At 44.7% G+C, this 26,014-nt stretch overlaps 1 protein-coding gene across 1 annotated transcript in view; it reads left to right on the forward strand.

The window, feature by feature from the left end:
• Positions 1-24,717: 24,717 nt before the first annotated feature.
• The window catches only part of lmo1.S (LIM domain only 1 S homeolog), a 41,700-nt gene continuing 40,403 nt past the window's right edge, over positions 24,718-26,014 (forward strand). The window contains exon 1 of the mRNA XM_018259758.2: positions 24,718-25,253. Coding sequence (XP_018115247.1) covers positions 25,232-25,253 — 22 coding nt within the window. The 5' untranslated portion in view covers positions 24,718-25,231. The remainder of the gene's footprint in view (positions 25,254-26,014) is intronic.

Raw genomic sequence — 26,014 nt, forward strand, 5'->3', positions numbered from 1 at the left:
TCCCAGCATCCTGATCTGCTCCAAAGTGCTGTCTACGGGTTCAGTGCTATAAAAATTGCATTCAAGGTGTGTCAGGAAGACAGGGATGCTTGGCGCAGGCGAGATGCTTATTGGAAGATCTGTTTGGGTGATGTGGCCCCAGGGGCCCTGTAGTTCTGATCCTTTGGAATGTACCAGCGTGCTTTACTCGTGCAACTGATGCTGTCCATCAGTGTGCAGGGAAGTTTTCTGGAGGGAGAATTTAAGCAGGAGAAAGATTTATCTAAGTGGATTTAAATGCAGTAAATAAAGTAATTACTTAAAATCAGTTGAAGATCAGTCATTGGCCAGATTGCTGCATGGCCGCCTCGGTGCTTCCCAAATAAACAGCTCAGAGCTGCTCCTCACCCCATTCATACTGATAAAGTGATATCAGGGAGATGCTTTCAATATGTCGTGGAACTACAGATACCAGCATTCCTGGCCAGCTTGCTGCTGCAGACTTTACAGCTATTTCAACATTAGTATCAAGGCCTCATTTAGGAATCCAGGAGCAACATGCACTTTGCACTTGGGGTGGGGGAAGGGGCAGGCAATGGCAGAACTGGTCTGGAATCAAAGCCCTTCCTGCGTAGGGTTGCCACCTGGCCAGTATTTTACTGGCCTGGCCGTTAAAAATGATGGTTGATCCCAATGTTATTAATAAGGAAAAAAATATATAGGAAGGCCGGTATTGTATCCAGAAAAGGTGGCAACCCTATTCTGCACCTTCACCTGTGGCTAAAATAAACTGCAGAGCTGTTTTTTATTTTCTGCCACCTGCGCAACTGCGACACCTCTTGTTCCATTTTTGTCTACGGATTGGGAAAAGTTGATTTCAAGCCGTGTTTACTTTCACCACAGCTACAACCTATAAAGATGGAGTATCACTGGCGGATAAGGCTCGTGAGCGGCGCAGTTGCTCGGACGACAATGATGGCAGTTGAAGTTTAATCAGACAGTTTGATAGCTCATTTTCTCAGTGTCAACACAAGGCCGAACGGGGGGGGTGTGTGAATTATCTCATTTGATAAGAAGCTCATTCATAGGAAAAAACTCTTGTGAGGCTGCGGCTTCTCCAGTCATCCTCCTCTCGCTCTCTGTCCCTCTCTTTAGAGACACCCGAGAGCAGATTAATCACAGGGGGGGAAGGAGCCTCTGCCTCGTGGGTCACAATTTTTATTTGTATGTAATTGGCAAGGGGGGGGGCTGGAGACTTGGAGAATGAAGCAGCAATGGGATTGATTAGACTACTCCATATCCCACACTCCATAAGACTAGTCCAGTGGCAATCTAACACACCGCTGAGCCGAGCAGCCCTGATAAATTGGATTTCTTCCTAATATTTAACCTTCACGTCAGGCCTAACTGTTGATGTGCTGTTCTGCCTGCGACTGACATACATTTACCCACCGGCTTTTCCATTATATCCCCCGAAAATAAATGGTTCTCTCCCAACAACCACAAAGGTGGATGGAAGCACGGACATACTGACCAATAACTGGGCACATCTGCACCCTCGGTCCTGCCTGGCCAACATTTTAAAACTGTAAATTTGGAGCTGAGTACCCCTGCAATAATATCAGGGTGACTGTAACCTTGTTATGACTTAAGGGGAGACAGTCAATGGAAATGGTGGACATGATGAGCCAATACAAATAAAGATGGAGAGAGTAGAACAGGATTGGAACAAGATGGACACAGTAGGGCAAGATGGAGACAGTAGGGCAAGATGGAGAAAGTAGCTTTTTTTTCAAGCTTGAAAAAAGGCTCTGTGTAGCCTGAAACGTCGCTTATCCAGGTCCTGCCAAATGTTCTAATAAAGGCATTTTTATCTACAAAAATCTTCCTGTTTTGGTGCTGTACATCAATCAAATACTTTGAAAAGGATTGGAAGGTGGCCAGTCAGGGTACGTGCACCAGGCTCTATAAATTGACAAAGTTTGGGAGCTGATTCTACTATACAAGCAAGATGGAGAAAGTAGGACAAGATGGAGACAGTAGGGCAAAATGGAGACAGTAGGGCAAGTTCAGGACAGTAGGGCAAGATAGATACAGTAGGGAAAGATGTAGACAGTAGGGCAAGTTCAAGACAGTAGGGCAAGACGGAGATAGTAGAGCAAGACGGAGAGAGTAGGGCAAGTTCAAGACAGTAGGGTAAGATGGAGACAGTATGGCAAAATGGAGTCAGTAGGGCAATTTCAAGACAGTAGGGCAAGATAGAGACAGTAGGAAAAGATGGAGACATTGGGGCAAAATGGAGACAGTAGGGCAATTTCAAGACAGTATGACAAGATGGAGACAGTAGGGCAAGATAGAGACAATTGGGAAATATATAGACAGTAGAGCAAGATGGAGACAGTAGGGAAAGATGGAGACAGTAGTACAAGATAGAGACAAAAAGGCGAGATGGAGATTTTAGGAAAAGATAGAGACAGTAGGCAAGATGGAGATGATGGAGACAGTAGAAATAAAGGTTGCGGTAGTATGACAAGATGGAGACAGTATGGAAAGATGGAGACAGTAGGGCAAGGTGGAGAGAGTAGAGCAAGATGGAGACAGTAGGGAAAGATGGAGACAGTAGAGCAAGATGGAGACAGTAGTACATGATAGAGACAAAAAGGCGAGATGGAGATTGTAGGAAAAGATAGAGACAGTAGGCAAGATGGAGATGATGGAGACAGTAGAAATAAAGGTTGCGGTAGTATGACAAGATGGAGACAGTAGGGAAAGATGGAGACAGTAGGGCAAGATGGAGAGAGTAGAGCAAGATGGAGACAGTAGAGAAAGGTGGAGGCAGTAGAGCAAGATGGAGACAGTAGTGAAAGATGGAGACAGTAGGGCAAGATGGAGACAGTAGGGGAAAGTTGGAGCAGTAATGAACTATACTCTTGTGTGCCCTCCAGGTGCACATTTTCTTTATCGTGTTGGCTGCAGTGTGGAAACTGGCAGGCCCTGAGGGGGAGTAAGCCCTGGTTCAATCGCCTCTGAGTTGGAGACAGTAGGTCAAGATGGGGTCAGTAACACTGCAGTTCTTTATATAATACTCCCATCACCCAGCAACAACCAAATGCTCCGGCCAGTCAGTTTCACCAGAGGCCCTGCCATTTCTAATGATCCCTGCAGTTCAGTGATACATGTGAAATTAATGTCAGTTATAATTTAGGCACAAAGTCTCTGCCTGACAAATATTAGCCTTGCCAGGGCGGCCACTAGAAGCTGAGGAGTAATTAACTGCTGATACAATTCTGTATTTTGCTCACTTTCACATCAAGCACTTCTTTGTTGCAATTTCCTTTCTCTAATTACAGTTTCCTGTCGGGGTGACATTTACGAGGAAATCTTATGGGACGCGCAAATGATTTATTATTCCTGCACCTATGAGGATTTCGCCGAGCACTGATGAGTTTATAAAATTAGTGCTCAAATTGTTATGGCCCTTGCCCTTTGAGATCGTCCCATGATTTCAGGCTGGAGAAGAGATTAGGGGAGGAGATGGCGAGCGCCGGTGTGGACACGGTTTGTACCCTGTGCTAGGACAATAACAGCCAGGATATACCTGGTATCATTTGTTATATTGTCAATAAAATGTAGCACTGCTGTAGTGGGAAACTGGGCAAGAACCATGAGGAATAGTGAGGTTGGACAACCCATGCCCCAACTGTCCTAGAAGATCTCCTGCTTTTATAACCTGCAGGAGGCCCCCCTGGTAAGATGATATCACCAGTAGGGAGGCTAGTAATGCAAGTACAATGGGATGAGGCCCTAATCAAAGTCTGACCCACCCGTACAGGGCTGGATTTACAAAGCGGGTGCCCTGTCGGCTCCCCTTTATTTGTGCAAATTTTCATCATTGGGACCAGAGCAATGGAGATTGATGCATCCATGTAGTTTTTGAACCAATGTGGGTGTGGTTGGGCAGCATGCCGCCCTTCGAAAATCCTGCAGCCCTAGGCCCAGGCCTTGGTGGCCTTTCAACAAATCCGGACCTGCCCCCGTACCCACATCTGGGGTTTGGTTTCTTGTTTCTTTTCCTTCCAACCTATGGATCAGTCTTCTGCTAGCCTGCTAGGTCAGTGTGGAACTGAGATGGATGATTTATAGTGATAAAGACCTACAAGTGGCGCACACCTATGTCAGACATGACCCATGTCCTGAACCTCATTAAACCCCCTCCACAGACCCACTCAAGTTCTGCAGGCACCAGACCCAATGCAGCACTCTACCTTGGGAGCCAGGGTTGGGGTGCAGACAGCAGCACAGTGATTATAGGAAGGGGCCCAAACAGGCAAAGATTGTCATTGGATTGTAAGCTCAATGGGACACCTTCCTCCTCTTAAACTTGGCACTTTGATACTGTCTGTATTTTATTTATTGGAATATTTGTTCTTCCATCTGTACAATGTGGATACAGCCAGTGCTAATTATGAAACACCCCCATTGGAGGGTCACAGCCTCATGTCCACGTCTCTCCCACTAATATTAGCTTTGCCTTACCATAGGCACGTAACTGGGTGCAGCCCTTAATAATCAGAGCCCGGCAGAAACTGAAGACTAATTAAACGCTAATACACTTCTCTGCTGAGCTCATTTTAAGATCAATTGCTTCTTTGTTGCAATTTCCTTTCTTTAATTACAGTTTCCTGTCTGCGCTGACATTTACAAGGCAATCTTAGGGGATGGGATTGTGATTTATTATCACTCCCCCCTCCCAATCAGGATATTACTCGGCAGAAACGAGTTTATAAAATCAGCGCTCGTGTTATGGTGACCTCTGACCAACAGCAATGGTTCTGCATTATGGGATGGGGGAAAGACTTCTAATGGGCGCAATCTGTTGTATGGGAAGGGAGATGTGGGAGAGTGAGAGGAACTAGTTCAATTGGGCATCTTCACCCTGTGGTCCAAAATAGGTTAAGCTACAGCTTCCAACATGCAGAAGGTAATGAAACAGCAGCTGCAGGGTTGCAAAATGTATTCCCCATGTGGCCCCCTTAGCTTATAACAAGTTTACAGATATATAGAATCAATGGGGTAACAGTCACCCTGCTATAGTTCCAGGGGCACCCAGGGCACAAATAAGCACTCACCCCAAATCTCCCCCTAACCGGCCTTCAGGCTGGGCATCCTTAGCTCATAACAAGGTTACAGATATATAGAGACATTGGGGTAACAGTCACCCTGCAATAGTTCCAGGGGTACCCAGGGCACAAATAAGCACTCACCCCAAATCTCCCCATAACTGGCCTTAAGGCTGGACCCCCTTTAGCTCATAACAAGGTTACAGGTATAGAGATACATTGGGGTAACAGTCACCCTGCTATAATTCCAGGGGTACCCAGGGCAAAAAAAAGCAGTCATCCCAAAAGTTTTATGGGATCTCTCTGTACAGGCTATGAACAAACTTGGGAGCTGCTCCTGCTGAAGTGTGCTTAGTACAGGGGAATACCTATGCTACCATAGATTTATGTTATCTCTCTGTACAGTCTATGAGCAAACTTAGGGGGCTGTTCCTACTGAATTGTGCTTAGTACAGGGGACTACCTATGCTGCCATTGTTTTATGGTATATGGTAGCCTGACTAATTCTTAGAGAGAATAGGGAAACACATTGTTATACCCCAGAGGGGCAGAAAAGTAGACGAGCGAAGGACACAGTGATACTGTGACCTTCCCTGACTCAATAAAGTCTGCATGTGCGTTTCTGTCGGAATGGGAATGATCGGGGGAAACCTGTCGATTGTAATATATTTAGGAGAAAGAGCCAATCTATAGCTGGTTAAGGAGTATCGGCCCCTCACATAATGCGCCAGTCACCATCCATTAGACCCATTAGTTACATCACAATCAATGTGGCAACCACACAAGGTAATTAGTCTAATTTATAGCGACAGGTTGGAGCGGTTTCCCTTAACCTTGTTTAATTATATGTAAAAATGACAGGTTGGTCCATTATTGGCACTGGGGTCTGAACAAAGCCAAGCCTTGAGAATATCGACTTATATGGGATCTGTTATCCGGAAACCCTTTATCCCATAGGGTCCTGTCTAATTGTTTAATGCCCCTAATCAGGGTCCCATGTTCTGCTGGGTCTGAATAAAGCCGGTCTGTTCCATTTCACAGAAAGGGAGATGCGACTTTATGGAGCTGGACTTGGGTCGGTTCACCAGTTCATCTGAATTCAAGTGGAAGTTTAACTCTATACCAGCCCTAAACAATAAAAGCCCAGAGCCAGTTCCCCTTCATTCACCTTAATATTTCAGCAACATTTCTGGAATTCTTGTGGAAAGTGCCCGAATCCCAACATGAACGTTCCATTGATATAAAGTTTCAAATAAAACATGGGCCAGGGGATCGGTGCTGCTGGAACTTGGCACAAGTCGGACCTTTCTCTCCTCATAAGGTTCTGCCTCGGCACAAGCAGCCCATTTACTTTTCCGTCTCACACTTCATCATCGATTGGGTCTGTTTGGGCCCCTTGTGCTCCATGTGTGTGTGTCTGTGTGTGTGTGCAAACTGCTCCCAGAAAATGCAAGACAAATACACAGCGTAAATCTGAATTAATGAAAACACATGGCACCGGGTCACATTGGCTCAGGGAGGGGAACAGATCAAGTAATTCTGCCTTCTGAATGATGTGTGGGACACATTCCTGCTTATTCTTTCTGTTTTCTGGTTCTGATTCTTGAAACAATGTAGCAGAATTCAGGGGTCTCCTCTAGATCAGTAATCAGCAGCCTTCTGCAACATCTGAGTCAGAATCAGCAGTGCCAAGAGCAGAAGGGACAGACAGACAGACACAATGACAGTTACACAGAACTATAAACCCAGTGAGAATGAGGAATGAATGGATATTGGGAAGTTGTATCAGGAGTCAGAGGCAGCAGTGCAGATAAAGGGACAGACACAATGACAGTTACACAGAACTATAAATCCAGTGAGAATGAGGAATGAATGGATATTGGGAAGTTGTATCAGGAGTCAGAGGCAGCAGTGCAGAGAAGAGAAAGGGACAGACACAATGACAGTTACACAGAACTATAAACCCAGTGAGAATGAGGAATGAATGGATATTGGGAAGTTGTATCAGGAGTCAGAGGCAGCAGTACAGAGAAGAGAAGGGCAGACAGACACAAGAAGTTTCTTAGCAAAAATAATTCCCCTTTAAGGTAATGGCAGGTAAATTATATGTAAGGGGTATGTAGAGATGCCAATCGGGAGCTAACCCTGCCCCCAAATTAATGGCAACAGGTGACTGGGTGAGGGGGGGGTTAAATCAGTGTGAATCCCGAAAATTCCATGTGAACTGATATATCTGAGAATATCCTGGAGCTTCTAGAAAGGTATTTCAACCACTTTGCTGTGTATTTTATACTGCCCTATACTCCGCCATAACTGGACAGAGATCCCCGAGCCCCTGAGAGGTGCTAGACAAAAGCAATGGAGCACAGTGCTCAGCCAGTTTATTCATCATTATGATACAATATACAAGTAAGTCAAAATTCCGTGCATCTTGTGACTTAGGGGTGCTGTTGCCAATGGAATCCCCCCCCATATAAATAGTACGATTAAATCATTTTCATTTTGTTGTTGGCGGAGACTTTCGTCTTTCCATATAAAATTGGTGATTTAATCCCTAAAATCCACAGCAGCTCAGCAGTTGCACTTTCTCTTTAGCCACTTTGGACATATAAGCAAGTATTTATTATGTAACGAGGTGTTTATATGGAAACGCAGAGCCGGGAATTGTTACAGCCATGCAGCCAGTTGTCCTTGATTCTGGGTCACAAACCACAACCACTGGGCTCTTTTTATCCCTTATATTTCTTTCATTAGTCAACAGTTTATGTTACTTCCCCTTTAAATTATCTTAACCTTCTACAGAAGTCGTTTCAGACTTCCACATCGCTGCCTAGTTGCTATGGAAACCAACACCCTAGCAACCAACCATAGAGTGCAAAATTCTGTGTGGGAATAGCATTGTCTTCATCAGACTAAAATTACATTTTAACAGCCCATAACTCCATTTTCCCAGGAACCCCTGAGCTCGCTTGCAGCAGGAAATTGCTTTCACACTCTCCCAACACCAAACTCTCATTAACTTCTAATTTAACCAGTTTAGTCAGATTTTTGCTATCCAAAGAGAGGGGGGTCAATATTGAATGTATTAAAATAATAATTCCCTTCGCTCCCCCAACCTTTGACTGATGTTTCCTTGTCTCGAATCCATTGGCGCTTGCCGCACAGCAGCACATTTCAATTAGGCGCCCGGCACAGGCCTAAAGGAATGATAATGCCATAAACATCAGAATTCTGTCTCCTGGGACTGTGTTGAACTCACTACCAACCCCACCGCCCTCACCCAGTAATTAAACCAGAACTGGCATAAAATGCACCCAAACTACAACTGACGTGTCAGAAATAATCAGGTTTTAAGGATGAGTTTGCCATGTATGGGCCAAGTGCAGCACCTGGAAGTGAATGGGGCAATCCCTGTGCTTGGCAATGTCGTATTTAAAGTAAGTGGAAGATGGCAGTTGGTGAGTGATTGCTGGGTGTCCCCAGCAGGGTTGGACTGGGCAAAATACCCAGTGGGCCGCGGCTCTTTTGGGCCCAGCCAGCCCAGAACCGCTCCCTGCACTCCCTCTCCTTACCTCCCTTCCTGACCCGGTCATGCTGACACACTGTAAAAAGTATGCCCAGGGGGAGGGTGGCGGCGTCAGAGAGGACTTTGCGACTGGGGGGCCCAGGGGACACTAGTCCCCAGGAATGCTTATAGAGTGGCTAATTCTAAGCAACTTTCCAATTGGTCATCATTATTTATTTTGTATAGATTTTTAATTATTTGCCTTCTAATTCTGAATCTTTCCAGCTTCCAGAATGGGGGGGGGGGTCACTAACCCCATCTAAAAAAAACAAATGCTCTGTAAGGCTACAAATGTTTTGTTATTGCTACTTTTTATTACTCATCTTTCTATTCAGACCCCTCCTATTCATATTCCAGTCTCTTATTCAAAGCAGTGCATGGTTGCTAGGGGAATTGGGACCCTAGAAACTAGGGATGCACCTAATCCTGGATTTGGTTCGGGATTCTGGCAGGATTAGCCCTTTTTCAGCAGGATTCGGATTTGAATCCTTCTGCCCGGCCGAACCGAATACGAATCCTAATTTGCATATGCAAATTAGGAGCGGGGAGGTATATTGCATGACTTTTTGTCACAAAACAAGGAAGTAAAAAATGTTTTCCCCTTCCCAACCCTAATTTGCGTACGCAAATTAGGATTCGGTTCGCTATTCGTCCGAATCTTTCATGAAGAATTCGTGGATTCAGCCGAATCCAAAATAGTGGATTCGGTGCGGAAGCAGTGGCAGAACTACCGGGGGAGCAGAGGGTGTGAGCGGGCCAGGGCCCGCATCCCCTCAGGGCCCCCCGGCAGCCCGTGCGCCACTGAAAATGCAGGCGGTACGGAGGGGGGCAGGGCCCGGCTGCGCGTCACGCACCAGGACCCGCCCCCCTCTAGTTACGCTACTGTGCGGAAGTTGTGGAAATTGCAAGCTATTGAATCTACTCCCTACATCCTACTAACAGTTAACTCAAAGGTGAACAAACCCTTTAATTAGGTCCTTACTGTAGGGTCTCTGTAGCTGTTCTCTCTAGGGCAATTGTAAACCAGCCCCCTTAGAAGGTTAATAAGAGCATTTTCTCGACTCTGTATCTTTAAATATTCCTGGGGAGATGTGATTTATGGTCCCCCAAAGAAGACACACGTCTGACTATTAATTAACACAAGGATAAGGGGAATGATTGTCAGGAGGTGTCAGATAACTGGGATCAGGGAGATCACTGACTGATACAGTGTAACAATTTCCTCTTGTTCATCCCAATGTTTCCACTGTCAGCCCAGGGCTCACAGCATGAGCGAGTTGTTTGCAGCAGGAAAGGCTCAGGATAAACCACAATAAGGGCTCTTACACACGGCCGTTCCAACCTGCGCTCCCCTGCGTTCCGTTTTTTGGCGTTCAGCCGCAGGGGAGCGCAGGAATAGACGCAAGTCATTATTTGAAATGGGGCTGTACTCACTCAGGCGCGTGAAGGCGCCGAACGCAGGTTCAGACTCAACATGCTGCATTTTTCCTGCGTTCGGCGCCTACACGCGCCTTAGTGAGTACAGGCCCATTTCAAATAATGACTTGCGTCTATTCCTGCGCTCCCCTGCGGCTGAACGCCAAAAAACGGAACGCAGGGGAGCGCAGGTCGGAACGGGCGTGTGTAAGAGCCCTTACTCAAAACTCTCTTTCTTCCCTCTCGCTGTATTTCCAGCTGGTGAGGAATCAGTGAGACATATCCATTTCCCCAGTATTTCTGCCGATTAAAGGCTCACTCACTTATTTGCTTTTAACTGCACGGCAGAAATTAACCTCGGTGGCGGCGGGGCTCTAAAGTCTATTTTGGCCTTATAGCGTGAGATGAGAATTTCATGCTTGACTGGATATTGAGAGATGAGGCAATAAACTGTTAAACAATCCCATAGGGATTGCCTCAGAATGGGGCCAATCAGGAAGACAAAAATATTGAAATCCTTGAAATTTGAGTCACCCCCTCATTCGCTGCGGCTTTAACATTGATGAGATTCATTAACAGATCCCCCCCCCAGTCGCCATCAATGGGATTCAACCTCCATTCGGTTATTTTGCTGGTGATGACAAAAAAGTGTTCCCTGAAAGCTGCAGGATTATGCAAAAATAAACAAAAAATGACTAATATTGCACCTCTGAACTGTGACAAAACTGATCCTTTTCACTGTCTGAGCTGACTGGTGCCTGGTCACTAACACTTCCACTCTATTAACTCTACTATAGCTCTTACTCACTCACTATTAACTCTACCCAAGGCATTACTCGCTCACTGCTAACTCTAGCCTAAACCTTGCTTACTCACTACTAACTCTGCCCAATGCCTTACTCACTAATTACTAACTATACCCAAGAACTTACTCACTCACTGCTAACTCTACCCAAGCCCTTGCTCACTCATTGATAAATCTACCCAAGGCCATGTTCACTTACTATTAAATCTACCCAAGGCATTGTTCACTAACTACTAACTGTAGCCTTAGTCTTACCCACTCGCTACTAACTCTGTCCAATGCCTTACTTACTCACTCACTACTAACTCTACCCATGATCTTACTCACTCACTACTAACTCTACCCATGATCTTATTCACTCACTGCGAACTTTACCCAAGCCCTTGCTCAGTCATGCTAAATATACCCAAGGTTATGCTCACTTACTACTAAATCTACCCAAGGCCTTGTTCACTCACTACTAATTCTAGTCAATGCCTTGTTCATGTATTACTAACTCTACCCTAGGCCATACTCACTCATTGTTAACTCTACCCTTAGCCTTGCTCGCTACTAACTCTACCCAAGGCCTTGCTCACTCATTGCTACTTCTACCTAAGACTTTACTCATTCACTACTCATTCTACTCAAGGCCTTACTCACTCTCAGCATGAAGGCCAGTTAGGGGGAGATTTGGGGTGAGGTTATTTGAGCCCTGGGTACCCCTGAAACTACAGCAGAGTGACTGTTACCCCAATGTTTCTATATATCTATAACCTTGTTATCTCCTGTAACTTAAGTGTTAACCGACAGCTGTTGTTACAGTAGAATTCCTATTCTTTTTCTGATGTTTCCCTTCCTCTGGACTGCTGGGAATTGAATGAAGCTGCAGGACCACAGGTAGGTGCAGTGTAACAACATATATAACACAGAGAGAAAGATGGTTTTGTATCCTGTCTACTTGTGAGCCAAGCTGCACCGCCAAAATGTAATTATAAAATAACTTCAAAGCAGTTCTATACATCATTCTACGGATTATGCGTCTTTTAATTATGCATGGCCTCTTTTTTTGAGGGACGTCATTGTAGTTTCACTGCTGAGATACCGGGAGACACTTGCACTTATAATAAAAAGGAAGTCTAATTCCTTTACAAGGACTGTCTCATGAGAACCCCAACGTAATGACACAGGAATGGTGGGAAAAAAAGAAAAAATGGGTTTTTACCTCAATCACAGACAATGAATGAGACAGTGATTTATATTAGGTAGAGTGCAGCATTCGCATCAGATAGAGAAAGGTGCCTTATATACATAGGGACAGTGACAAGAGGAAAGTGTTGGAAGGGTTACTGCTTGCTTTGCTCTAATTTCCCTACAGAAATAGGGATTGGTAGCACTAGATAGGTACCTAATTTATAGGGACAGAGACAAGAGGAAAGTGTTAGAAGGATTACTGCCTGCTCTGCTCTCATTTCCCTACAGAAATAGGGTTTGGTAGCACTAGATAGGTACCTAATATATAGGGACAGATACAAGAGGAAAGTGTTGGAAGGGTTACTGCCTGCTCTGCTCTAATTTCCCTACAGAAATAGGGTTTGGTAGCACTAGATAGGTACCTAATATATAGGGACAGATACAAGAGGAAAGTGTTGGAAGGGTTACTGCCTGCTCTGCTCTCATTTCCCTACAGAAATAGGGTTTGGTAGCACTAGATAGGTACCTAATATATAGGGACAGAGACAAGAGGAAAGTGTTGGAAGGGTTACTGACTGCTCTGCTCTAATTTCCCTACAGAAATAGGGATTGGTAGCACTAGAAAGGTACCTAATTTATAGGGACAGAGACAAGAGGAAAGTGTTGGAAGGATTACTGCTTGCTCTGCTCTCATTTCCCTACAGAAATAGGGATTGGTAGCACTAGATAGGTACCTAATTTATAGGGACAGAGACAAGAGGAAAGTGTTGGAAGGATTACTGCCTGCTCTGCTCTCATTTCCCTACAGAAATAGGGATTGGTAACACTAGATAGGAACCTAATATATAGGGACAGATACAAGAGGAAAGTGTTGGAAGGGTTACTGCCTGCTCTGCCTTAAGCAGAAATGTCAGGCCTTTGAATTCCTTTTATCCTTTTCCATCAAACCCAGTATTTTTTTCTGTAATTTTTCAAAAGACACATTACTCTTACTCTGCCATAGTGGAGCAATTTCACATAAATTAGAGAGACTTTGTCTCCCATGATGCATATCAGCTTGATGTCTCCTCACCACAAGTCATTCACCTTCTCTCCTGTCGATAAGTGGGAGCTGTCATGTTAAGGGGTGGTGAACTGCAGGTTCTGCCCTAAACTCACACTTTGCCTATTAAATAAAGGGATTTTGGATGGGGGAGAGTTTAGAATTCAGGTCATTAGTTTTCCAGTTGCAGATAAAGCATAAATATTCCGCTGAATTTCTCCTTATATTCTCTCCCTGTGAGTTTTTTTCTCTTTCCCACTGAAAAGCCATTTATCTCCATGCTGTCAATTAGAGGCAAAAGCAAAGAACTAATTAGGAACTGTGCAATTTTAATTAGCTGTTTTGATAATTAAACTAATTGGTTCCCTTGTGTTTCCGCAATGTGCGCCGAGCACTTTTTTGATATCTGGGCTGCCGATTCCCCGTCCGTCGTTTAATGAGTCACTTTTGCATTAAAAAGGAGCCTTTTCCTTAATAGCCTTAATTTGCAGTTGAAAAGAGAATCTGCCGTCAATAATTTGTGTAATTGGTAACTGTTTGATTGTAATTTAGAGGCACATCCGGGCAGCGCAGCATGCCTAATTCCTAATGACTAGGATTAAACTGGGATTAACTGGGGCCCAGCACACATTTCGCCTCTTTGTGTGGTTGTCGGGCGGCCGGTCTCTTAGTGGCGACTCTTGGTCCAAATGGATTGTCCGTGGATGAGGCCCAGCGGGGACCAGTGAGGTATTGATGGGTTTAAGGAACAAATTGGAAGGAACCGACATTAGTGACCTGAGGGGTCTTAACCAGAGGAGCCCACCCAGCTCCCGAGGGGAGGAGGCGAGTGTCGGACTACAAAAATAGTGACCTGCCCCTTTAAGATGAATCAAATCAACACAAGCATTAGTTAACCTTTAAATTTACTTTAATGTATTGCAGAGGAGATTGATCTCACTGATTTGCCCTCACTCACCGACAAAAGGGAAAGAAGAAGAGCTCCTTGTTCTACAAATAATCAATTTCCCTTTAATGCTGCAGTCGGGGCCCCAGATTTGCCCCCTCACGCCCTTCTTGTTGGGGAATGGAGTTCAACTGTTTGACTCCCAGGAGCATAACGAGAGCTCGCTGGGTCCCCCCAACAGAAAAATCATCAGAGGGCCCTGGGGTGCATTACTGCTCCAGTTTACAAACCCCCGGTTAATGCTATAAAGGAAGCTGACCCGTGATCTAGCCCCCCCCCCCCCCACACAACTGGGAGCCTCCTTGCTCTATAGTTATACCACAGCCTCCCATCTAGGGTTCCCACCAATATTCATGGAGACTTATACAGGGTCATCACCCCAGGGAGTACCATATATTTGGACACATGGCTAGTGAGCCCTTATAGCAAGTTCATTGCCCAATGAAATAAAATGTCCCTTGCATGTACTGTCTCCATTCTAATTCCACTCGCTCACAAAAATCCAAATACTCCTTTTAATCTGAAGCCCCTTTATCTCCCGTAACACCCCCATAAATGTAAATGCTCAGTTCTGGAGAGGAAAGGGTTATTGTTTCCCCCACTTTCATTAAAGCATTTCCAATTCTAAGACATTCAATTGCAAGTGAAAGGGCCTGGTTCTGCATGGTTGGGGCCTTGGAAAAAATATCTGTGCACAATCATATCATGAGTATAGGTCACTCTCTCCCTTCCTCCCAAAATGATATAGTGCACCCACCATGAGGTTTTAGGGCCTCTTTAAAAGTATCTGTGTTTAAGTTACACACAGAGCAGGTAGCTGTACAAAACCTAAGATCCCTTAATCATAGGCTGAAAAATATGATTCCTCCCATATGTATAAATACAAATATACAGATCAGTAATGTTCTGGGCACACAACAAGATATACCCTCATACTGTATTGTATAATTAAGGAAATATAAATTGAAGTTAAATCTATTTAAAAACACCACTTTGGCTCGCAGAGCTATTAAATCATCACATTGGAGGGAGCAGCATTAACTTCCGGGAGAAATTTCTTAAGCAGAATCTTTATTAGTCTAAAACAATTAAGAAAATGGAATTTCATTATAAGGTAGAAATATGGGGGGGGGGATGCACTGAGAGATTTATAGGAAACAGAACATCTTAGCCTTTGTATCAGATTATAATAAACTCATTTCTCACATTTCCCTATAGAAATAGGGATTGGTGGCACTAGATAGGTACCTAATATATAGAATTTTTTTATTTATAAGACCACTTTACATTAAATAATCATCATTTCATAAACAGTTCATAAATCATACAGCAAAACAAAAGTAACCAAAAGTCCCACAAATCCATCCATACACCCTCCAGCCTGCAGAGTCCATCCCTCTGTCCATTGGCAACTTTCCATGAAACACACCAAATCAAATCCTGGACCAACATCCTCCAGTTTTTATTTACAAAAAACGTCACACTTTCTTTCATATTCATAGCTGAATGGATTCTTCCGGGCTATAGAAAGCTGCACCTCCAGCCTATAGAAAGAGAGATGAGCAGTATCAGTGCTCAGGGAGCCATATACATACAATAAGTACATACCTTGAGATGAGGGCATGTTCATGAAGATGAAAGAGTTTCACCCCTTGCCATAGGTTCTGATTTGATAATAACCTCTTTATCGCAATTCCCTTCAGGAAACTCAACTGAGCCAGAGCTGCTTTCACTATATTATCTGGGGTAGCACGCAACTGGCCAAAAGATTTCCTGCATCTATGCTGCCAGATCTGGTACCGTGTGCATGCAAGTATGATATAAATTGTCTCACGGTCCAGTGGGTGGTGGATAGTGGGAATCCCCTAGGCTGAGTATGCATAGTTCAGACTGTTCAGGAGTGGGATATTAAGAGCTGCTGCCATCTGACTATACACATCTGTAGTCATTGGGCACTGTAAGTGCTCCTGTGTCTCCACCACTCCACACCCACAGGGACAATCTTTGCTGCCAATGGTAAGATTGCCTCAGACATAGTTTCCCTTGGAGTGAAAGCCAACAGTTGTCAAAGAACTTAGGGAGAAGTCTCTTGCCATAAAGAAAGTGAAGGCTTTTCTGAAGGATGTTCCCTACACAGTCTCTCAGAGCAAGAGGAGCAGCAAAATAGTCCCTGATCACCCTGTGGTACAACTGGCTTCAGGAAGATGTTACCAATTCACTCACCCTAACATCCCACCTCTTCAGAATCTTCAGAGCGAGAACTAGGTATGATGGGATCCTGGTACTTTCCGAAGTCTCTTCATTCTACTGCCTTGAAACCATGTATCTACAAAAGGTGATACCCAGTTCCTGATACAGACTTCCCAAAGGGAATAATTTCTTTGGCCCAAGCCCCAAAGTTAGACTTCAGGAAAAGTGACCCAAAGAAGGCCACTGGACATAAATGCCCAAACCTTCCGCTGCAGGTATGTTATACCCCTTTTGACTGGATTCAGCCTGTGTCCAAAGAGCAACTGGAAAAACAGACTGTAGACCCTGGCATAGAGAGATTCTGCAATGAATACACACACGCTACAAACAAAAACATCACTGGACCTTTGCTGTTCCACTATCCAGTTTCTCATCCCAATTTAGTCTGCAATTGTATTCCCTCCCAAACTTTATCCCCAGGATCTTTATGTGGGATGGGGCAGTTGAAAATTGCCCCTAACTTGTTACTTACCCTTCTGCGCAGGTCCAGACCAGGGAGTTCACAGACGACATCTTCTTCCACGCAATCTTCTTCCTGCTGTGAACGGCGTTTTGGCGCATGCGCAGTAGAATCATTTTGCCGGTACGGATCTACTGCGCATGTGGCAAAAGTCACGCGCATGCGCAGTAGATCGTACCGGCGAAATGATCCTACTGCGCATGCGCTGTTCAAAGCAGGAAGAAGATCGCGTGGAAGAAGATGTCGTCTGTGAACTCCCTGGACTGGACCTGCGCAGAAGGGTAAGTAACAAGTTAGGGGCATTTGCCCAGCGGGACGGGTAGGCCAGGGGGGAGGAGGGAGGGTGGGCAACAAACGGGAGGGGGGGTGGGGGGTTTGCACCGACTAGGTTTCCTTCCCCTTTAAGACTGGGTAGCTGGGGGTTTACATCAGTGGGTGCACCCAGTCTCTTTTGTGCAGTTGGTTCATATGTTGCACGTAAATCACTGGAGTAACTGGAGACCTGGGATTTCTGCTCCCCCTCTGAATCCTCAGCCTCATTGTCTGTATCAGGCACCACATTCCCAGCAGCAACAGCTGAACTCCCCTGATTCCCTCTAGTGGCTGCAGTCAGTTTGGCAGGTAAAGGGTTAAGCTGAGAGTTGGGTTCAGGTGTCTCGTTACCTGCAGGATCCTGAGCAGTGGATTCTCCGGCCTGTGAAACCTCAGCAGCAGCCCCAGATTTGACAGTTTGGGACAAAATAGCAGCTTCTCCCTTTCCAGCTGGACTTTTCCCTGCAGCAAAGTCTTCAAGGGGTGTTTCTGGCACCACATATTCATCACCCCCAGTCTGACTTGGCTGCCAGAAGAGATGCCTACAGGGGATGATGGGAGTTGTAGTTCATGCACAGACACACCTCCATCCTGTGTTTTCCCATGACATGTGCCTTTAGCATCCAGTTTGGCTTCAGCCCCCACTGTAGCACCAGAAGGTGAAGCCCCCTGAGACACAGAGCACTGGTGTTTTCTGCTTTTGGGAAAAGTGGACTTAGTACTTACCGCACCAGAACGCAAGGTACTTGTTTCCTCCTCAGCTGCTCCCAGGGTAAGTTCAGCCACTTTCTTTTGCCTCTGCATGTTCCTTCAACTCCTTCTGGCTTCTGATGGCTCAGACTTTGGCTCAGAGTTTGGCAGGGGCCTGGGAATCAGAAGCACCTCCAGGCTGGTGTCAGGGCCGAATATTCTGTTGGGATTTTGAGGACAAAGGAGGCAGCTAAAAGTTCAATGCAGTTTGCGGTATCAAAAGGGTTAGGCAAAAGAGTAAACAAAGTCTAGGCAAAAGGGTCAATCCAGGCAGCAAGGTTCGTAATCCAAATAACAGACCGAGGTCAATAACAAGAATCAAGCAGTTTAGCAATAGATCACACCCAGGAACTCAATAAAATGAACCTATATTTGGGCAAGGTCTGTAATCTTCTGACATATTAAATAGGCCAGTTTTGGCGCCAAACAGACGTGCGTCATGACGCTGCGAGCTGATGTTGCGCGCCTTGACCAAACGGATGTGCTGGCGTCCTGATGCATCCATTCTGACGCGCTGGCTGGCAGGCTGCCATCTTGCCGAGGAGAACCGGAACCTCCTTCTTGCCGAAGAGGACCAGAGCGGTGAGTATGAGTATTCCTTACAGCTAGGCCCAGAAGCCTGAGCCTGGAGTACTGAAGCAGGCTCCACAGAGCCACCTGGTCTTGAGCTCACGCTGGTCATGCAGAGAGATTATATTACAGACCTGCTCGCTCTCATTTCCCTACAAGTCTGGATTTGTGGCGAGGCCACAAAGGCCCGGGCCTAGGGTGACAGAATAATAGGGGCGGCATGCTGCCCAGCCATTTACCAGGGAGCACAGCTCCCCAGTGCTCCCGTAGCACCGGAAGGGGGGTATACGGACAGACCCACTAAATCCGGCCCTGTTTCCCTATAGGGACTGGTAGCACTAGATAGGTACCTAATATATAGGGACAGAGGCAAGAGGAAAGTGTTGGAAGGGTTACTGCCTGCTACATCCCAATTGTCCCTTTTCAGAGGGACAGTCCCTCTTTTGACAGCTCAACCCGCAGTCCCACGTTTGTACTGGAAAGTCCCGATTATCTCTATACTTTTTTCTCTTTTTATTTACAAAATGTTGGGAGGTCTGCTGCTCTGCTCTCATTTCCCTAAAGAAATAGGGATTGGCAGCACTAGATAGGTACCTAATATTTAGTGACGAGGAAAGTGTTGAAAGGGTTACTGCCTGCTCAGTTTGTGGGTAGCAGTAGGTAGGTGCTGACACAGGTGCATTGTTCTGTATTTCAATCTGTGAATTAAAGATTTGATTTATTTTGAGGCGTGATTGTGTTTTTGTTTGTTCTGTACCCTGTGAGGGATCTATGAGGGGGACATTTAGGAGACCCATAAAAATTAAGATGAATGGAGGAATTGTTCCTATGCAAATAGGTAGGATAATCAATCAGCACAGGAGGAGACAGGTCCCAGCACAGGGAACAATGGAGAATTTACAGATGCTGAAAGGGTCAGAGATATAACTGTGCAAATGACAAGGCTTTAATCAGGCACTGACATTAATGAGAGGGATGGGTGCTAAAGATTGGGCCCCTTTGTACTCATAAACTGTCAGTAAAACAAGTGATTTGGGTGCTAATAATCGGGAACGCGCGTCAGACATTATCCAATATTGTCAGTGGTAGAAGGTTGTTCCTGCTGATTCAGCCACCGTGTAATGAGATGATGAATGTATTACACAGGGAAATTAGCTGAAAAGTAGCGATATAGACCTAAATCCAGTGAGACGCCCACGATCCAAATCACCTGCCTGACCTATATAAGCACAAACCTGTACATTCCCACTATTAACTGCTATACTCCCAGCTGCTGTAGAACTACAACTCCCAGCATCTCCAGACAACACTCACAGTTTGAAATTAAGATCTCTGATTTGCTACGGAATCCCATAACCTGATTTACAGTAAATAATCCCTTCCTATATTGAGGGTGAAATGTCCTTTCCTCCCCACCAATGAATCACTCATTCCCATATCTATTAAGTTTATAATTTCTATTCTTTACATCAGTGATCCCCAACCAGTAGCTCGTGAGCAACATGTTGCTCTCCAGCCCCTTGGATGTTGCTCCCAGTGGCCTCAAAGCAGGTGATTATTTTTGAATTCCAGGCTTGGAGGCAAGTTTTGGTTGTATAAAAACCAGGTGTACTGCCAAACAGTGCCTCCTGTAGGCTGCCAGTCCACATAGGGGCTACCAATAGCCAATCACAGCCCTTATTTGGCACCACCCAGGAACATTTTTGTGCTTGTGTTGCTCCCCAACTCTTTTTAAATCTGAATGTTGCTCACGGGTGAAAAAGGTTGGGGACCCCTGCTTTACATGTAGTTAAAACCAGATGTGATGCTGTTCTATAGCATCACTACAGGAGAAATTAAATGAGCTGGTGAGAAATGGTACTGCAATTGATCATGTACAAACTGTTTACAGTAACTATTGAAATTCAGTAACTTTAGTTTTCAGTATTTAATTTTTGTAATGACTTTGCATTTAGGGGCGGATTTCAGACGAGTTAACCCGGAGGCCAGTGTCCTCTGGCGCCCCCTCCCTTCCTGAAGATTGCTCGCGCATACTGCCCCTTAATCAATTTCAAATCCAGGCCTGTTTGCATTTTGTTCAGCAATCCGCTAATTTAGAAATGTACTTTGTTTAATTGCTAGGTTTCTATTTAGTTTAGAATTTTTAAGACAGAAGGGCACATTTGGTGTTGCGGTGGGTGCTATCCACATCAAGTGCTTACCCTACTGTCTTCATTTATCTTACCCTACTGTCTCCATCTTGTCCTACTGTCTCCAGCTTGTCCACTGTCTCCATTATGCCCTTTTGTCTCTGTCTTGCCATACTGTCTTCATACAATTTTTGATCCCCCCCCTTAGGGTAAGGCCAGACAAGGCGATTCGGGGAGATATTGTCGCCTGGCGACTTATCACCACGTCTTTTGCGCGACTATCTCCCCGAACTGCCTCTGCGTCTTTTCCCCATAGGCTACATTGCAAAATCGCCTGCGCTAATGCACACGCGGCGATGCGTTTTCAATAGTCACCCAAAGTTGCCTCAGTGAGGCAACTTTGGGCGACTATTGAAAACACATCGCTGCGTGTGCATTAGCGCAGGCGACTTTTCATTCTAGCCTATGGGGAAAAAACGCTGAGGCAGTTCGGGGAGATAGTCGCGCAAAAGACGTCGCGATAAGTCGCCAGGCGACAATATCTCCCCGAATCTCCTCGTCTGGCCTTACCCTTAACCTAAAGTCACATGTTTTTAAGGGTTTGCATTCAGTTTAGATGGGCTCTTGGGTTTGCTGAATGTAAATCTTGCTGAAAAAGGCTTGGATTTGGCCAAATCCTGCAGTTTCAATTTAAGCACCCTGACAGGCCTCCTGTTTACCACTCATATGGCAGTCCTGGCATGGCAGTCCTGGCAAGCTCAATTGGACCAGTGAGTCTGATCTAGTGTTACAGTACACAATCTTATAGAGTAACAGTGAGAAACTTAAATGTATCAGTGCACCTGCATATTAAATATATATAAATGTATCAAACACACTTGACAAATGAGGAGTTACAAAGTAGGATACATTGTAGCTGTTGTATCCACCCTGCAGTCCACAAGTTAACTAGTTCAGGTGCTATAGGTCATAAGGTTAATAAAACTCAACTTTTATTTCAATTACATTAAAAGCACACACTGCCATATGTAAAAGACCCACCACAGTAGTTTAATCCCAGTGATTCTGGACAGTGTCCATAAAATTACATAAAAGGTAAAAACACATAGGATGGAACAGTGGAGAGTCTGTGAACTGATAACATCTCAGTCACAGTCCTATAGAGTGGTAACAAAGGGGTGTGAGTTAGTTGTACCCTTTTTATTTCTGAGTTATTTTACACCCTCTCTTTTATATATCAAGGGAATCCAAACTATCGGCAGTATTAGGTACACCTGCCTCCCCCAAACAGAAGTTTATCCACCATAAAATAAAGCAAGCACGGGGTATTAGTGGCTCAGTTCCATTTCAGTGCACTTGCTAAGTAACAACCTCCAAGCCAACCCACACCTCCCTTCCGTTCGTTCCCAAGTGATTTCTACCTGGCTACGTAGGGAGCGTGTGCTGGTCCAATGCGTTTCACCGGGTAACCCGCTTCTTCAGGGGCATAAGTTATGCCTCATTTGGCTAGTGTTATAGTTGTTGAACTCTTATTTTTTTATTCTTTAAATGAATTGGAGTGAGTGGGCAGAAGAATTTTTGCTTTTTCCTTGTGATCATTGTACTTGCGCATCAAATTCAGCCCCCAAGGCTCAGATTTCTGTAGAAACTGCTCAGTAGTAGGTCAGGCCCAAATCCTAACTCCCATCAGAATTCACTCTCCCCCACCTCATGTGAAAAGTGGGATGGTAGCGTGCCAAGCCAATACGGCACAATCCTCCAGCTCACTTGGCAACCACAGGGTGAGCTGTTGCCTCCATTTCTGTTCATCTCAAGGTGCGCTTTTAAGATAAGACTCGCCATTGCCAAAAACTCTTTTTCACTAATGTCAGTAACCATGCAGCGAATTCACGGCCAGATTAAGAAAAATTACTGTGCATTCAAAAAAATATATATATATTTTGGAATTGTGAACGAAGGACAAAAGGAAAAATAATGAGACGTCTCCGGAATAGCAAAACCACGTCTCTCCGAAGTCTGAACTCAAAGGCAAATCCATAAAAATCCCAGACAAACAATAAGAAATAGATTTCTAGGGAGCAAAGCTAATATTAGGCTCTTGATTCCTAAAACTGCCTGGATTAATGGATCAGGAATCCCATAGCCTGTGGTGGGAGAAGAAGCAAATCCTCTGTAACTCCGTGCACATTCAGGGCCTGCTCTTTCATTCAGGAGGCATTAGCAGAAGCACCAGTGCCTGCAAATTCATCTGCTTCTTTCTTTCCTCCAAAAACAGTGAGAAAATAAAATCAAATTTCCAGATCATATGATTTGGCATAAGCTGCCCATACAAGGAAAAATCCACTCCTTGGTGCAGTCACCAAACAAATGAGCATCTTGTTGCCAAATATTGACAGTCGTAACAATCAAACTGAGATGATCCTTTGGCTTCTATGCTAGCAAACTGATCATTCTTATTGGGGACCTATGTGGACCCCATAGAAGAGCACCACAGAAATAGTTAGATTTGATCTTTGCACAATGAGGTTTTCAAACCAGCCCAATAAATATCTGGAGGATCCACAGGCAAATCATCGTTTGGCTCCTGGTTTAGCATAGATTATAATTGGAGCCAATCTGGAACCCGTTGAAAAGCACTTCAGAAATGGTCTGATATCTACTTGTCCAGTAGATTACTGGATGATCCCTGCCCAAGTCATCATTTTAGCTCTTTATTCAAGCTAATAAATCTGGAGTGGCCATTTTGACATTGTTGACCTGTCTATGGGCAGCTTTATTTATACAAACATGGTTGCTCTTTGAGCTGTAACTTTGGTATGGAACCTTACCCCTTTCACACCAGTCTAGGACCCACCTCAACTTCGTTGGTGAGGTCACCAATCAAATGAGCATGTTATTGGCACATTTGGGCATCCAGGTAATAGACAAAATCAGGCTTATATGATCATTGGCTCCTAGGCTGTAAAACAGATTATTGGGTTCCTGTGTGGACCCCAGTAATGGTGTTATGTGGTCCTTTCACTATGGGGTTTTCAAGACTGCCCAGTAGATATCTGGACAATGGCAACTCATTATTTTGACCCCATATCCAAGGCTACAAGTGTAGCGTGACCAAGCTGATGATGTTGACCTATCTATGGGCAGCCACATTAAAGGTCCAGATATAAAAAAATAAAAACATCTACAATAAGTCTGTTTATGTGTATGCTAAAAAATTATTCCATCCACCAAAACGCCATTATTTCCATTGCAAATATATTAATGGGTTTGGGGGGGGGGGAACTTCTATCCTTTTATGAGGATCCCTTTTATGAGGATCCCAAATAACAAAGTCCTAAGCCGAATCTGCCAACAGGGAGTTGATGCTGATTTATTAGTTTAGTTCATTGGTTTCGTTTATGTCCTGTAATGGCTACTGCCTACAGAGATTGAACGTCTTGCTCCAACCAGTAGGGCAGTACCCACTTGTGTGAACACAAAGCATAAGGCATATAAATAATTGTCCTTCTGCAGAACAAACTAAACATGCATAGAGTAAAATATTTAACCTCCACGTTGCTCAGACAAATTGCGAGCTCTGCAGGTCAGGTGGAATGTGCCTGAAAAGCATACACAGCCCTTATTTATCATTAATAAATGTGAAAATGGCCATTTATTGGAGAGGTGTGTAGCCGGGAAAGGGGTTAAGTGAGGAATTTAAAGGGCAGGTTACGCCAGCCAAGCCAATAATGTTCCATTAGCCTCTTTAGGATGTGTCCTTTATTTCAGTGCCAAGTGCCTTTATGTTTCCTTTTTTTGTGTGTAAGAAAAGAGAGACGGCTTTCTCTCATTGGCTGGGGGTGCTGGTGTCATCACGGGCCCCTCCCCTCTTTCCTCTTTCCACACACGCACACGTAGATACACACACACTCACACACACAGGCTGGCTGTGCTTTTGTGTTTTGTCAGAATTAATGAGAAAAGTTCTCTCGCCCTAGGGATAATTAGTGTCCTTGGAGTTAAATAAGCTAATACTTAGACACCTCTGGCACAGGCAATTATGTTTGTGTATTGAATAATTGATTCAAAGGAGGGGGAAGGGTTGCTAATCAGATCTGAGCATAATGAATTGATTTAATTAACAGGGGAATCTTAGGGTCTCTGGGAAATGCATGCATTTATTCAGCAGCAGAAGGCGAGCTTGCAGCACATAAATTGAGAGAGAGGGAAAGAGAGCGCACACCAGGCTTCCAGCCATCCCTTTCCCTCTCCGTCCCCCCTCTCTCAGCTTGCAGGATATCATTTTAGATTTAAAGTGAATTCAAGAGAACAGCACTCGACCAGCCGAGAGGCTCAGCAGCCGCCACAACGACTCCCAGCCGTCCCTTGTCCTTTTCGTTTGTTTGATCCAAGCCTGGGAAGAATAAAGCCTAAGAGAGACAGAGACTCCAATTCCCCCTTTGCCATTATTATTTATACAGTCATTCTTCTATCCTTAAGGGACCAGGATTGTGACATTGGCCGTGCCATCCCCAACCCCCGGGTGGAATTTTCTTGTTTGTTTTTGCCTCAGTGCAATTCAGAGGAAAAGTCACCCGTTGGTGTCAATAGAACTGGCTGGCTGGATAAGGACAACCGACTGCAAAGGAAGAGCGTCTGTATTCCCCAAAAACGTGCGGTGGAGGCTACTAGCGGAGGAGCATCTACACTCCAAGTCCCTTCGGCGTCTGGGACGATGGTGTTGGACAAGGAGGAGGGTAAGTATTGATTCGTATATATATATATATAATTATATATATATATATATATATATATATATATATATATATACAGTATCTAGGTATATATAGAAACAGGTATATCTAGGTGCAGGTGCACCTGTGGACCTGAGCTCCTAAACATCTCACCTATAAGGAGACCAAGCTCGCTCCTGCACTTGACATGTCTAGAAAGTAAACACAACTGGGACTGGGACGTGACTTCCATATCTGTATGCCTTGACTTCTACTGGTTTTATTGTTCACCTCTCATTTTATTGAGGTAATATTTACAGTTAATAGCCTCTATGATGGGCCCTGGGTATTAAGCACAGAGTCCCCCAGCTACACTCAAGATAATTAACTTTTCATAAGGCGTTCATTAAGGGCATTGATGTTAGGGTAGAAGTGTGGGATGCCAGAATATAGTTTCTCAAGAACAACAAGAGTTTGGATGAACAACAGCTGGAAGTCAAGTAATTTCTACCTATTATTTGGCATATTCTAATGCCATGGCAAGCTTAGGAAGTAGTATTTGGCATAGGGGCGGTGGACTGGAATCGCTTCCCAGAAGAAGTGGTATGAGCAAGAATTCACTTGGGTTATGCTTATGGGTCTCCCAAACATGAGGAGCTCAGTAGGATAGAAACACAGATGGTCTTATGTCAGGCTGTTAGGGAATGAGCAGCCCAGATGGTTCAGTAACCATAGAAGAAGGGAAGAATTACTTTCGCACACCCTGGCCGTCCAGATAAACGTGA

Source organism: Xenopus laevis, chromosome 4S (genome assembly GCF_017654675.1).
Source record: "Xenopus laevis strain J_2021 chromosome 4S, Xenopus_laevis_v10.1, whole genome shotgun sequence".
Classification (NCBI taxonomy): Eukaryota; Metazoa; Chordata; class Amphibia; order Anura; family Pipidae; genus Xenopus; species Xenopus laevis.